At 36.8% G+C, this 12,727-nt stretch overlaps 1 protein-coding gene across 1 annotated transcript in view; it reads left to right on the top strand.

Moving 5' to 3' along the window:
- Positions 1-12,727, top strand: part of ATP9B (ATPase phospholipid transporting 9B (putative)) — a 172,587-nt gene that overhangs the window by 55,356 nt on the left and 104,504 nt on the right. Inside the window, exon 8 of the mRNA XM_063299021.1 lies at positions 2,475-2,569. Coding sequence (XP_063155091.1) covers positions 2,475-2,569 — 95 coding nt within the window. The remainder of the gene's footprint in view (positions 1-2,474; positions 2,570-12,727) is intronic.

Here is a 12,727-nt window from a genome sequence, read left to right as displayed (position 1 = left end):
ACTTAAAATTATGCAGGACTGTGCTCAGGATTGTCCTTACTTAACTGTATTTGCTATTAAGTAAAAGAGCAAGCAAGAATTTTAAAAATCCCAAACTAGATACCAGGTCAAATAATCTCTCTTTGCTTCTCAAATAATCTCTCTTTGCTCGGACTTCTCATTAACAACTTGCCTGGTTGCCATTGGTGACTAGAAAGTGCCCCCAGGTGGTCATACAAAATTCCTGATTTGCAGCACATTCCCCAGGATGATTCTAGCCTTTTAAAAAATAAATAAAAATCAATCAGACATGCTCAGTACTGTGCTGACTGAACTCTCATCAATTATCAGGCCAGCTCTTTAATGCCTGCAGTTTTCATTTTGTTTTATGAAGAGCTTTGCTGCTTGTATCCCTTTTGTCAGCCATGACCCAATAAGTTAGACTAATGATGGCTACAGTTTTACTCTCATTTGCATCCTATAGAACAAAGTGGGACTTTTTTCTGAGTAAATGTACATTGGGTTGAGTTGTTGATCTTTGGTTTTGGGAAGAGGGAAAGTGCCACATGGAAAGTGTAAAAGAACTCTATTTGAATTTGAGCTCCAGCTGTGTTAGGAGGAAATGGTGGTATTTAGACTTGGCATAATGCAGATTTGCTAACGGTCACTGATGACTGAAAAATATTAATACACAGAGATTACAGTTATATAGATTATTTTGCTAAATTCTGGCAGCCAGGTAATTCTGATTTCAGCTATAAATCCAGGTACACAGGAAAGAAAAGCAGGTGGGAAGAAATAAGCACCAACAAGCCTGGGCACAATTTATTATGCCAAATTGGGCAAAAGCCAGTTTTGGTAAGTTAGAATTTTCAAAACCACCACCACCACCACCACCACCAGCCATGAGAGGCTGCTAGGAAAATGTGTCTTTTTTCCAACATGACTTAAAATCTTATAAATGGTTCAGCGGACAGGTTGCAAATATTTTTGTAAGCTCAGAACTTTTGTAAGCTTATTTACAAAACTGCCTTTGCCCTGATTAACACTAGAAGATTAAAAAGCTGGTTGGCTTTGATAATGGACTGGGCTACGAGTAATAACTGATATAGTATTATTGTAGTTAAATGTAGGTGGAATGTTATGCCAATATAGTTCTGAGCTTTAAAAAGAAGGTTGTATTAATATGGTAATGCATATAGTGGTATGACTTAATTCTGTGCAGTAATTTATTATTTGAATACATTTCCACCAACTGTACAGAATATCTACACAGAAACAGACAAATACCTTATTACTGTAAACCTTTTAGAATCCAAATTTCATTTTTAACTGGAAGGCCCTGTTGGGAAATATAGTTCCCCAAAGCATCAGATAGAAACAAGGCAAAAAAGTCCAAATTTTTCTGACTTTTCCACAGAACTTGAAGTACATAAAAATATTGTCATTAAGAAACTTGATTAGCAGGTGCAGTTTGACAACTATATATTGATAAAAATAATGGGGAAATTGTGGATTGGTTCCAGTTTAATGCTTTTTAGGCACTAAAATAAAAAGGATTTATATCCTGTTGATGTCAGTTGGTCTGTTCTGTTACTAAATCAGAATCAACTTTATATAAATTACAAGTAAAAAAAAAGAGTGAATGCATTTGGCATGAGTTACTTCTCATAATCTTTGGTATTGCCTATATAATTTTATGCTCTTTAAACTTCATTATGCAAACTTAAGAATTAGTTTATCATGTACATTAAAAAGTCTTGCCAGTAGTGCTAAAGAATGATTTTAAAATGTCTGGGTAGGGGGACATTTTATTGTTTAGGTTTTGCTGTAGTGATCAGTATTGAAAGCTGACTTGGCACAAACTAGTCTCTTTTTCTGGATAAAAGGGAAACGGACTATGAGATAAGTTATTGATGAAATTAACTGCTGAAGTGGAGAGGAAATGCAGCTCGCCGATACATGTCATAGTGTGAGCTCTATTAAATGAATATATGTGCAGTCAACCATTCAGAGGAGCCACACTGGTCTTGAACTGCATTGATCTATAGCATAATTCCAAATGAAATTGATGGATGAGAGCAGTCATTGACAGGAAGGGTAAAGAGAACCATGAAATGCCTTGTATCTGCAAAGTATGATGGAGAATAGACTGTTGATTAGAATATACTATAGGAGTGTAATGTTCTCATGTTGTCTTATGCTTATTTACAATGTGTTCAGTTTCAATAACTGTCTGAAAAATGCTTGGTCTAGATTTTCTAGAAGTTAATTATTTTGTGCCATCTGTCTTTTTAAAAATAGAAATGTTTTTAAATTTGAAATATAGTACTTGTAAAAGTGTCTATAGGAATTTTTCACATGCTCTACTAGAATTAACAGTGATAGAATTGTAGGAGACATCAGTAAAAAAAAATCATAGCTCAGTTTCTATTTTAGTGGAATCTAAAATATGTAATGTTCTTGGGGTTTTGTTTTGATTTTGCAATTTCAAGGTTCCTGTTTTATTCGAACTGATCAGCTGGATGGAGAAACAGACTGGAAACTAAAAGTTGCTGTTAGTTGCACACAGAGATTACCAGCTTTAGGGGTAAGCATTGTGGTTCAACATTTTAGTCCTTTCATTGCAGCTGTATAATTATTTGTTTTGGAATTCCTTTTTAATCAACATATATAACACCAATCTCCTGAAATCAATAAATATTTCAAAATTTTAAAGTGGTAAAATAGTGAAATGAAGGGTGTATAAGTTTTAGCTTCAGAATGTCTTAAAAGTATCTGTGGACTGTTGATCACAGTTTTACTACTTTTTATGACTGTATTTTTGGGCCAAATTTAAAGACCCATTTCAATTTTTTTAAAATGACTTCAGCCAATTTCTCCAAAGCTTATCTCTTTCTGGAGGTATGCAGTATTTGGATCTCAAATGAGAAAGTTGCTTCAAATCCAGCACAGACACATGCTGTATCTGTTGTTGGATCTTTAAAGAAGCCATGCATCTTCCTAGGCTTGTATTGTTTCCAGGTGATTCCAGGAAAATGTTTGTTTGTGGTCAGGAGACATGTGATTACATCCTGTCACTGCTGACAGGCATGGTAAGTGCAGTCACATCTAATCCAAAGCACTTTTTTGGCATTGAATCTGAATATTGCACACCTCTATTTCTTTCCATATATGGCAAATCAAATCCTTAGATCTTTTGGGAGGGGGACTCCTGCCAAATGAGTGGAGATGGATGGCTACTAGGAATCTTTTCTTGATGATTTTCTCATCATGGAATGTGTTCTTCAGAGAGTCACATGTAGGCACAAGGTAAAGGAAGTGCTTTTAATTTTTTTTCAGACCTTTTAACTATTACTATTTAATTTCAAATTCTTTTTTTAATTGGGAACATATTTTTTATTTATTTTAATATTACCTCCAAACCCTGACTCCAGGATGATTAATACATATAATAAAATCTTTAAAAACTATATCTATCTGTTAATCTGTTCAGTTGTGTCCAATTCTTGGAGACTGCCTGGACAAGTCCCTGCAGTTTTCTTGGCAAGGTTTTTCAGAAGTGGTTTGCCATTACCTGCTTCCTAGGTCTGAGAGACAATGACTGGCCCAAGGTCACCCAGCTGGCTTTGTGCCTAAGGCAGGAGTAGAACTCACGGTTTCCCGGTTTCTAGTCGGATGCCTTAACCACTACACCAAACTGGCTCGTTATCAAAATGTAATATAACATATATCATTTAAAAAATGGTGGCATTAATACTAAAATGTTAAAATTAAGCCCAGGAAACGGCTGGAAACCAATGCAAACCTTTCAAAGCTCTAGGTGTTTTGGGGCCAATCATTATCTCTCAACCAACCTACCCACAAGGTTGTTTTAAGAAAAAATTGAAGGAGGGAGTGCTATCTAGGTCACCTTGAGTTTTGGAGAACATGTAAGATAGAAATCAAGTATTGATATAACATTGCACATATTTGTTAATACACACCTATAACATCTATGATGTAATAATTTCATTATTGCATTTTCATTGCTGTATACCACTTCAGTGATATTCAGAAAGTTGAATCTACAGAGATAAGACACAGTTGTAGTACTGGTCTTTTAATGGTACCTTGAACTTTCTTATATTTTAATTTTTGCTAATGGTTATAGTTTTTAATTTAGGTGGGTGTAGGCAAAGGGCTGGTTTTTCCTTGAATGCATTGGGTCTGTTTTAATGTAAAGCTACCCTGAGAATTTTTGTTATTTTGCCTCATATAAATGTGATAAAATAAAGATAGGACTATTTTTAAAAAATAAATTGTTTGGTATTGAATATTCTGACATTGTTTTCCAAAAAGTATTTTTCACAGTAACACATAGAATGTAATTCTTCATATAGAATGTAATAATTTGCTTTGTATAAAACAAATTCTTATTTTATAAATAACGGCTGTTCTTGTAGTTGTAAGCCATCTGAACCATACGGTGATCTGGGATACACATATTTTTAATGGCCCAGGAGCCACAAATTGTGCAAGATGTTACATCTGTCCACGGTGCTTTGAACTGTTAATTCAAAACAATATCCCTGACATGCTACATGATTAATTTTGAAAGTAAAAGAAACACAGATGTTCAAAGAAAAGCACCCAAAAGTCCAATAGATATTTTCATCCCCAAGGCTAAAACTAAGGGATAGTTCTTCAGATTCACCCTTAGTATGTGTTGCTTCTGATGTATAGAGTGTTCAGTAGAAAGCTGGGAAATCTGCCTAAAGAGGAAATGGACACAGAAACTTCAGTGGCTAATTTCCTGTAGATAGGTTACTTTGAAACAGAAACTACTTGAAAATACAGTATTTTCACTTATCTTCTCTGACTATATTTTTCTAAGTATAGGTGGCCCTTGTTATCCATGATCTCATTATCTTCCATTTCATGTACCTATGGTTAGAAAATACAAACCAGACCTTGGTATCTGTGGTAAATTTCACATATCTCTGGGTTCTATGCATTTAACACATGCGTACATGTGCAAATGGTAGGCAGGTTTTTAGGGATTCATTGTGTACTTATAATTTCATTATTCATGGTTTCATTATCTGCAGTTTGGCTGGAATGGAACCCCCACACTTAATTAACTTAGAAATTTCCACAACTTACTTATTTGCCCCAGACAGTGGGATGCGAGTATGTAAGCCGGATATTTATATAGTGTCATCACCATATGCATGCCATTTATGCATCAGTGTGGCTTTCTGAGGACACTGCCATTTTGTGAAGACTCTTAGAAGGCAGGCATTATAGGAGAATAAAATAGTGCTGGAGATAACTGCATTTGTTAGAAGTCCTAGGATCTGAATGTTGGTATGTTTATTACTATGTAGTATGACTGCTTTTTACCATCTTCACAATACCAAATAATGTACCAAATAAATGAGTGAAGAGAATGGCTACAGCAATTTACATTCTTGAAAATCAAGTTATGCATTTTCATTAAATCCTATTTCATTGAGTGCTACAGTTCCCAGTAATCTGTAGTTATCCTGAAAATAGTCACTGATATTTAATAGCTTGTCAAATATCTTCCACAAACTGTCAACATTTGTAAGGCTTTTGTGGTTAGAATGTAAAAAGAATGGATGATTTCTATTTTACAGTAATTCTTGAATGCCACCTGCTGGGCTGCAACTAAAATGGCTGAGGAGATCCTTCAAGCTTATCACTCTTCCCTAATTCTTGCTTATTGTATTCAGTACAGCTTTGTTCATAGTACTGCTACACTCAACACCTGTCACCAATTTTACTTCTGCAAGTTGTAGAGAATAAAACAGTTAAGATTTAAAGAAATTAATACTACCATAAAACTGAATAAACCATTTTAGTTTTCAGCTCTGAAAAAATATTTAATGAATGTTTTAATATATGCTTGGCATAAAACATTTGCTAACATAAATTAGGATTAATAATTTAAATAAAATATGCATTCAGTGATCTCTAATTATCATTTTGGGAACTCTGTTCTGGCCAGGAATAGCATTCTTTTCCTTTGCACTGAGAAGTCGTAATATATCAGATTAATTAGTTGATTTTCCAAGTCAGAAGATGTGGCTTTCTGGCAGCCTTTAACCCTCAGTGTTGACAATTCAGCTTAATTTTTAATGTCCCTAACTAGGATATAGCTCTAGCCCATGGGATAACATTTGACCTTACGGATAAATTGTGGATATAAAAATTAGTAAAAATCTTGGTTTCTTTTACAGAAATTATTTGAACAAAATAAAATAGATTCTGCTAAACAGTCAAGATTAAATTGGAAAGGGGTAGAACCAAAGGGTATTCCAGCTTATAAAGACTGCAAAACATATGAAACAAACAACAATAAAAAAACAAGCTTAATATATAAAATAGTGTTTAAAAGAGAAGAAACAAGAATTTTATTGGAGCAGATTAAGCAATTTGGTTGCATACTGTACTTAACATAAACTGTTCATAATTGTCATTCATTTTCATTTCTGTAGTTTTCTGAAGTAAAAGATTGTCTTTTGTGTTATCATGGTCTGTCAATTCCATCATCAGTGTGGGACTGCAACTTTATCTTCAGTGACACCCAGAATAAATAAACCGGCAAAACTTTAGAGCTTTCTTAAAGAACAGATGACACCATCAAAGATGATCACTACAGATTTTCTTGTCTTCCCAAACCACTTAATGCGATCAGAGAATTAAAATTTCAACAAGTCATTTAATGATGCCTGAGCTGTAATACCCAGGTTAGGTTTCTTGGTTTCATAGTTATATGTGTGATGGTGCTTTTCTACACTGCATATTCTTGAACAGGCTTCTTCGGCCTAAGTGATCAAGTAAATTTATTAGCAGCAATGAGGTCACTGTAATTTTCAATAAATAGTGACTGGCTGATTTATATCAAAAGATCCATAAAGCAGTAAACAATACCATTTACATTTAATTAGTTTTATTGAACCAGAAGCAATTTTATTTGTAATGAACTACATGTTATGATTAAGGATGTATTTTAATGATCTTTAAGTAAGGTGAACAAATGTTGCCCTTGACCTAATAGAGGAGGTTTTTCTATATTATTGATAACTCCAGAGTGATTTCTAAATTATTATTTTGAACTATAGAGGAAAACAGTGTTATTATTGCACCATCTTTTAATTGTTTTAGGACCTATGGAAATGCTTGTATGTATCCTTACAAAATATTTTACTGAGGTTCTTCATCTTACAAGCAAATTACAAAATAATTGTTAAAATTGTATATGCTTGTAATATGAAGTGTTGTCAATTTCCCATACTTACGTAGAAAATCTAAGTATTTGCATACAAATATGTATGCATTTCTGTTACCTACAAAGCGGCAATGCAAAATATTCAACACTATTTTAAAGACTGTAGTTCTAATCATACTGTAAATATAGATGACCTTAGAATAGAAATGTAAAATCAGTAGCAATAATTCATTTGTTTATTTCAAATTTAGTTGTAATAATGTTTAAGTATGTCATGAGTGCTTTTGGCACATACCTATTTTTTATAGGTCAAAATAGTGTTCTCTTTGTTCTTGAAACGATTTTGAGTGCTGAATATTTTTTTTCAGATAAAGGAAATGTTTAAGCCATCTCATTTGCTCCCAGCAGAACAATTTTTGCAAAGCATCGAATCTGTAAAGGAAGAAAACTTCCGTGCTTGGCTCGCTTCATTAATAGTTTTTATTGTATTATGAGTATGTGTGTGGTATTAGTTTTCTGCCATACTGAGACTCCTATTTTTCTGTGAACAATAAAGCACATAATAGCCTGGATTATCTAAATTGTAGGTGATAACAGATTGAGAAGAAATGAATGATGCAGATATAGGACACCGCATGTGTATTAGGTTCATATAAATTATTTCTCAAGAGACCGATGAAAACTAACTTTAAAGAACAAGAATACACTGAATGGAAGCTTGTGTGAAGCTTACAATAAATGGTTGATGATTTAGCATTAGAACAGGTGATTTGTGGTGGAAGATGTTGAAATATGATTTGTACCCTTAAAATATGAATAAAATAGTTGGATGAGCTAGTATACATAATTAATCAGAACCTGAAATGAAAGGTGTAGTTAGAGTTACATTCTTTTAAAATTAAATGGAACACATACACACCAACACACTTCCCTACTTAGCTGTCATACCACCTTTAATCAGGCACTTGTGCCATTACTGTTAAAAGTTATTTCAGATAGACATGTATTTGCCCTGATCCAGGTATCTTTGAGCATACTATACTTGTAGAACTAACTATAGTAAATGAACGATCCATGATATAAGCACAAAACGTCTATAGTTCTGTGTCCCCCTCTAAAAAAGGGGAGGGCTCCAGAAACAAGCAGAAGGATGTACAATTATAGATCTTTAGATGAGTGCAGCTACTTGTAATCCCTGATGACTGTTCAGGTGGAGTGGGGAAATTTCATGTTGAAATCTGTTCCTAGATAAAGATTACTACTTGCTGGAATGTGTATAGAGAATAAATGCAGCTAGCCATTTACTGTGATAGGTACATGAAATCCAGTGATCTGCATCTGTGTTTACTAAATTTAAATATAAAACATAGTCAATAACAACTTAATAAAATGCAGTGTGATGCAACACAGCTTTCACAAATAATCTTAGCAAAATTCACAGTAAAAGATCATTTCAGAAAATTCAGTAGACCAGAGAAAAGCTCTTGAGATTAACTTCTGTGTGGAAAGGTTTATTTAGTTTTTAGGAATATTAAGGTTGTAAACTTAGCTGAATAAACTCTAAAGTGTTGAAAATTAAAAATCTGAATTAGCTAGAAATAATTTTACAGACACTTTCAAGGAAGCTAGGCCATGAAAAACTGTTATGAATTAATGAATACCATGTTCTTCATCGTGGTCTCTGTGATTGATGTATTTACAGTAGGTTCTCCATTTGGAAACGTTTAGAGCTTGGAGTTTGGGTATGAGCCCCTTTGCATTCTCCTAGGCATAAGTATTTCATTTTCTTCAGCTACCATAGCAATTTCATATTATTTCAACTTTCTAAGTTTTAGTTTTTTAGATATTTACATCAGACTGGTCTCGTTCATTCCACATTTCTACAAGCAGCCATGGTGCTTTAATTTTGAACACCTTATGTAAATGTCATTCTTGCAAGATCAAGCATCATAGTCTCTAATTGTTATGCCTCAGAGAGGAGCACGTTGTGAATTGTTGGAAGCATGCCAGGCATTTATAAAACAGACTTATTAAAATTGCTTTTCTTACAAGCAAATATTAAAAGGCTGCCAATTCTGAGGCAAAAGAAGCATCAGCCTTAAACATTTGTCAGTCTTATGTACTAATGCTGTAGAGAACCACAGATATTAGTTAAACTATTCCTTGAAATCAGTCAAGGACAGCCTCTCCAGTCACACACAATTTAGCCAATTAGGAATCAGTTCCATTGCCTCTGATGCCTGAGAGATTTAAAGCCCATCACTCATCTGAGAGGCCCATTCCTTCCAAGAATAACTACGGGAAGATTGAAAAGTAAAAGATGCATGGTTTATCTCCAAGAATTTCAACTCCACATATTCCAAATTGGTCATTCTTTTGTGGCTTGCTGCCTACTTTGCCTCTACTTTTCAACTCACTGATTCAAGTCAAAAGAGAAGCAGCTGTCGAAAGAATCTTTTTCAGAAGGGGAGATCCTCAGCCACATCTCACCTTCTCATCCCTCCTCAAGTTTCTGATTCTCTCAGAGTGATCAGGTATGTAACTTCTTACCTCATGAACAAGATTCTTCAGGGATATTTCTCTCACTTCTTCTCTGTCCTGCATATGTCTCATGGTAGTTTCAGTTGCTCAGGGGCAGACTGTTGGTTTTCCTGTTACCAAAACCACCAATTTCAGAGATTCTCTGTGTAGATTAATTTGAATATTCTCCGTACTGTTCTCCTCTTGATCATGAGGAATATTGGCCAATAGATCATATACTGCCACACTTTCTGCCTTGTGTATGGTGCTCATGCCCTACCTAGATGCTTATGAGCATCAACATTCAGAATGGTTTAGAACCCCTCCTATTTCAGCTTTACATCAATCACCAGTTCATTCCCTCTCATGCTTTCAGTCATATAGGGAATTATTCTCAGTAATTCATCAGATTACTACTGTGCAACAGTCTACTTAGGCTGAAGGTTCATCCAGGCACAGTTCTCCTATGTCCTATGCCTCTGCTGTTCAGCTGATTAAGGATTCAGGAGCATCCCCAGTCATTATTCTCATGCTGCCTGCTTTACAAAAGCTAGCAAAGGATTTTTGGTTTGAACCATCTTCTGTGTTGTCTATTTCCAAATATGTGGGAAATGCTTACAGAGGACAGGAAGACAGTTACCATTCTTGTTTCAGTACCCATTGTCTAATTTTATTGAAGTATTAGTATCTCAGTTGGGTTCACACCATCAGCAGCAATCAGTATGTATTGACAAGGGAAGTTGGACTTGTTTGGATAAACTTCTGTTCTCTTGTATCCTTTTGCTTCATATGGCTAATAATCCACAACTAGAAAATATCACCATTTCCTTTTTAGTTCACCAGCTGAAACATAAATATCAAGTTATATAGGTCTTCCAGACAGATGTAGAACACTTTTTTAAAAAGGAACTTAGTGCAGCTTGTCACACTGTGCAGTCAACCTCAAAAGTGAGATGAGTGCTTTCACTGGCCTTTTCCACATGGATGGCACAGGTCTGATTTCAGGATTAAAGATCTGCCCTTTGAAAATGACAGTTTAATCTGCACTAAGTTCACATTTTTGGGCCAGATTCAAAAACTGCACTTTGTTGTTTATTTGTTAAGTCACTTCTGACTCTTTGTGACCAGCCCATGCCAGAGCTTCCTGTCGGTCATCACCACCCCCAGCTCCCCCAAGGTCGAGTCCATCACCTGTAGAATATCATCCATCCATCTTACCCTTGGTTGGCCCCTCTTCCTTTTGCCTTCCACTCTCCCTAGCATCAGCATCTGCTCCAGGGTGTCCTGTCTTATCATTATGTGGCCAAAGTACTTCAGTCTTGCCTTTAATATAATTCCTTCAAGTGAGCAGTCTGGCTTTATTTCCTGGAGTATGGACTGGTTTGATCTTCTTGCAGTTCAAGGCACTCTCAGAATTTTCCTCCAACACCACAGTTCCAAAGCATCTATCTTCCTTCGCTCAGCCTTCCTTATGGTCCAGCTCTCACAGCCATATGTTACTGCAGGGAACACCATTGCTTTAACTATGCAGACCTTTGTTGTCGGTGTGATGTCTCTGCTCTTAACTATTTTACTGAGATTTGTCATTGCTCTCCTCCCATGAATTAAACGTCTTCTGAGTTCCGGGCTGCAGTCAGCATCTGAAGTAATCTTTGCACATAGAAATACAAAGTCTTTCACTGCTTCTACATTTTCTCCCTCTATTTGCCAGTTACCAATCAGGCTGGTTGCCATAATCTTGGTTTTTTTGAGGTTTAGTTGCAAGCCAGCTTTTGCACTTTCTTCTTTCACCTTCATCATAAGGCTCCTTAGTTCCTTCTCGCTTTCAGACATCAAAGTGATATCTGTCCTGTTCAGATTATGAAGTGGCCAGACAGAATTATTATCAAAACTCTTTATTTAAAACAACTATTTACAGTAATAAAGTCCTGGGGAATAATAAAGCAAGTCCATTCCAGTCAAAACCACCCAGGCAATGATGGAAGAACAGGCAAGGCTGCAGGATCAGACTGGCAGAACAGCAGGACAGAATTCAGCTAACTCGCTGATTGAAGGTATTGGGCTTGATGAAGCTAGAGTGCGTGGCAAGGCAGGAACTGGAGGCAGGGATGGGAACTGTGAACTGGCACGCAGATGGGACCGAGCTGACACGTGGAGGCTAGGCGAGACTGAACTGGAATCACTTGACAAGGTGTGGCTTTGGAGGCTGGGCTGGACTGGATATTCTAGGCAAGGCTGCGAGTTTGAAGCACAACTAGACTGGACTGGAGATCATGGGCAAGGCTGAGAGCTTGAAACACGATCGGACTGGACTGGAGATTTTAGACAAGGCTCTGGTCTTGGAGTGAGACTGGACTGGACTGGAGATCCTGGACAAGGCTGAAAGCTTGAAGCATGACTGGACTGGACTGGAGATTCTAGGCAATGCTGGGGCTTGGAAACAAGACTGGACTGGAGATCCTAGGCAAGGCTGGGGCTTGGAAGCAAGACTGGACTGGACTGGAGATCCTAGGCACAGCAGGGAGCTAGGAGCAAAGCTGGCTGCACACCTGGATTGCGCTGGAATGCAGTGACGAGGTCCGGAGCTAGACACAAGGCTGTGCTCGGCAGGAACGGCAGGAAGAGGATCCTCCGAAGCAGCTTGAGCAGAAGGCAATTCTTCGGAGGTAGAAGACGCTGGTGCTGATTCCACTCTGGCTACAGGCGAGGCTTCCAACGCAGATAAGGACTCTTCCTCAAGGGCTGTGAGGATCGGTTGTCTCTGGCAGCTTGCTCTTCACACATCTGCCTTTTATGCCAATCCCTTCTGCGCCTTTTCTCTCCAGCAGCTAATCGGGCTGCTTTCTGATTCGCGCACTTCTCAGCTCTCCTGTCTCGTGCGCTGATTGGAGAGTTCAAATCCCCCACTGGAGCTTGTCCAGTCCCGGTTTGCCATTTCTCCTGCTCTGCTGAGTCACTTCCTGGTTCTGTTTTTTCAAGCCTCTGATCAGT

This window comes from Candoia aspera, chromosome 3 (genome assembly GCF_035149785.1).
Source record: "Candoia aspera isolate rCanAsp1 chromosome 3, rCanAsp1.hap2, whole genome shotgun sequence".
Lineage (NCBI taxonomy): Eukaryota > Metazoa > Chordata > Lepidosauria > Squamata > Boidae > Candoia > Candoia aspera.
This window is presented reverse-complemented; position numbering and strand designations above follow the sequence as displayed.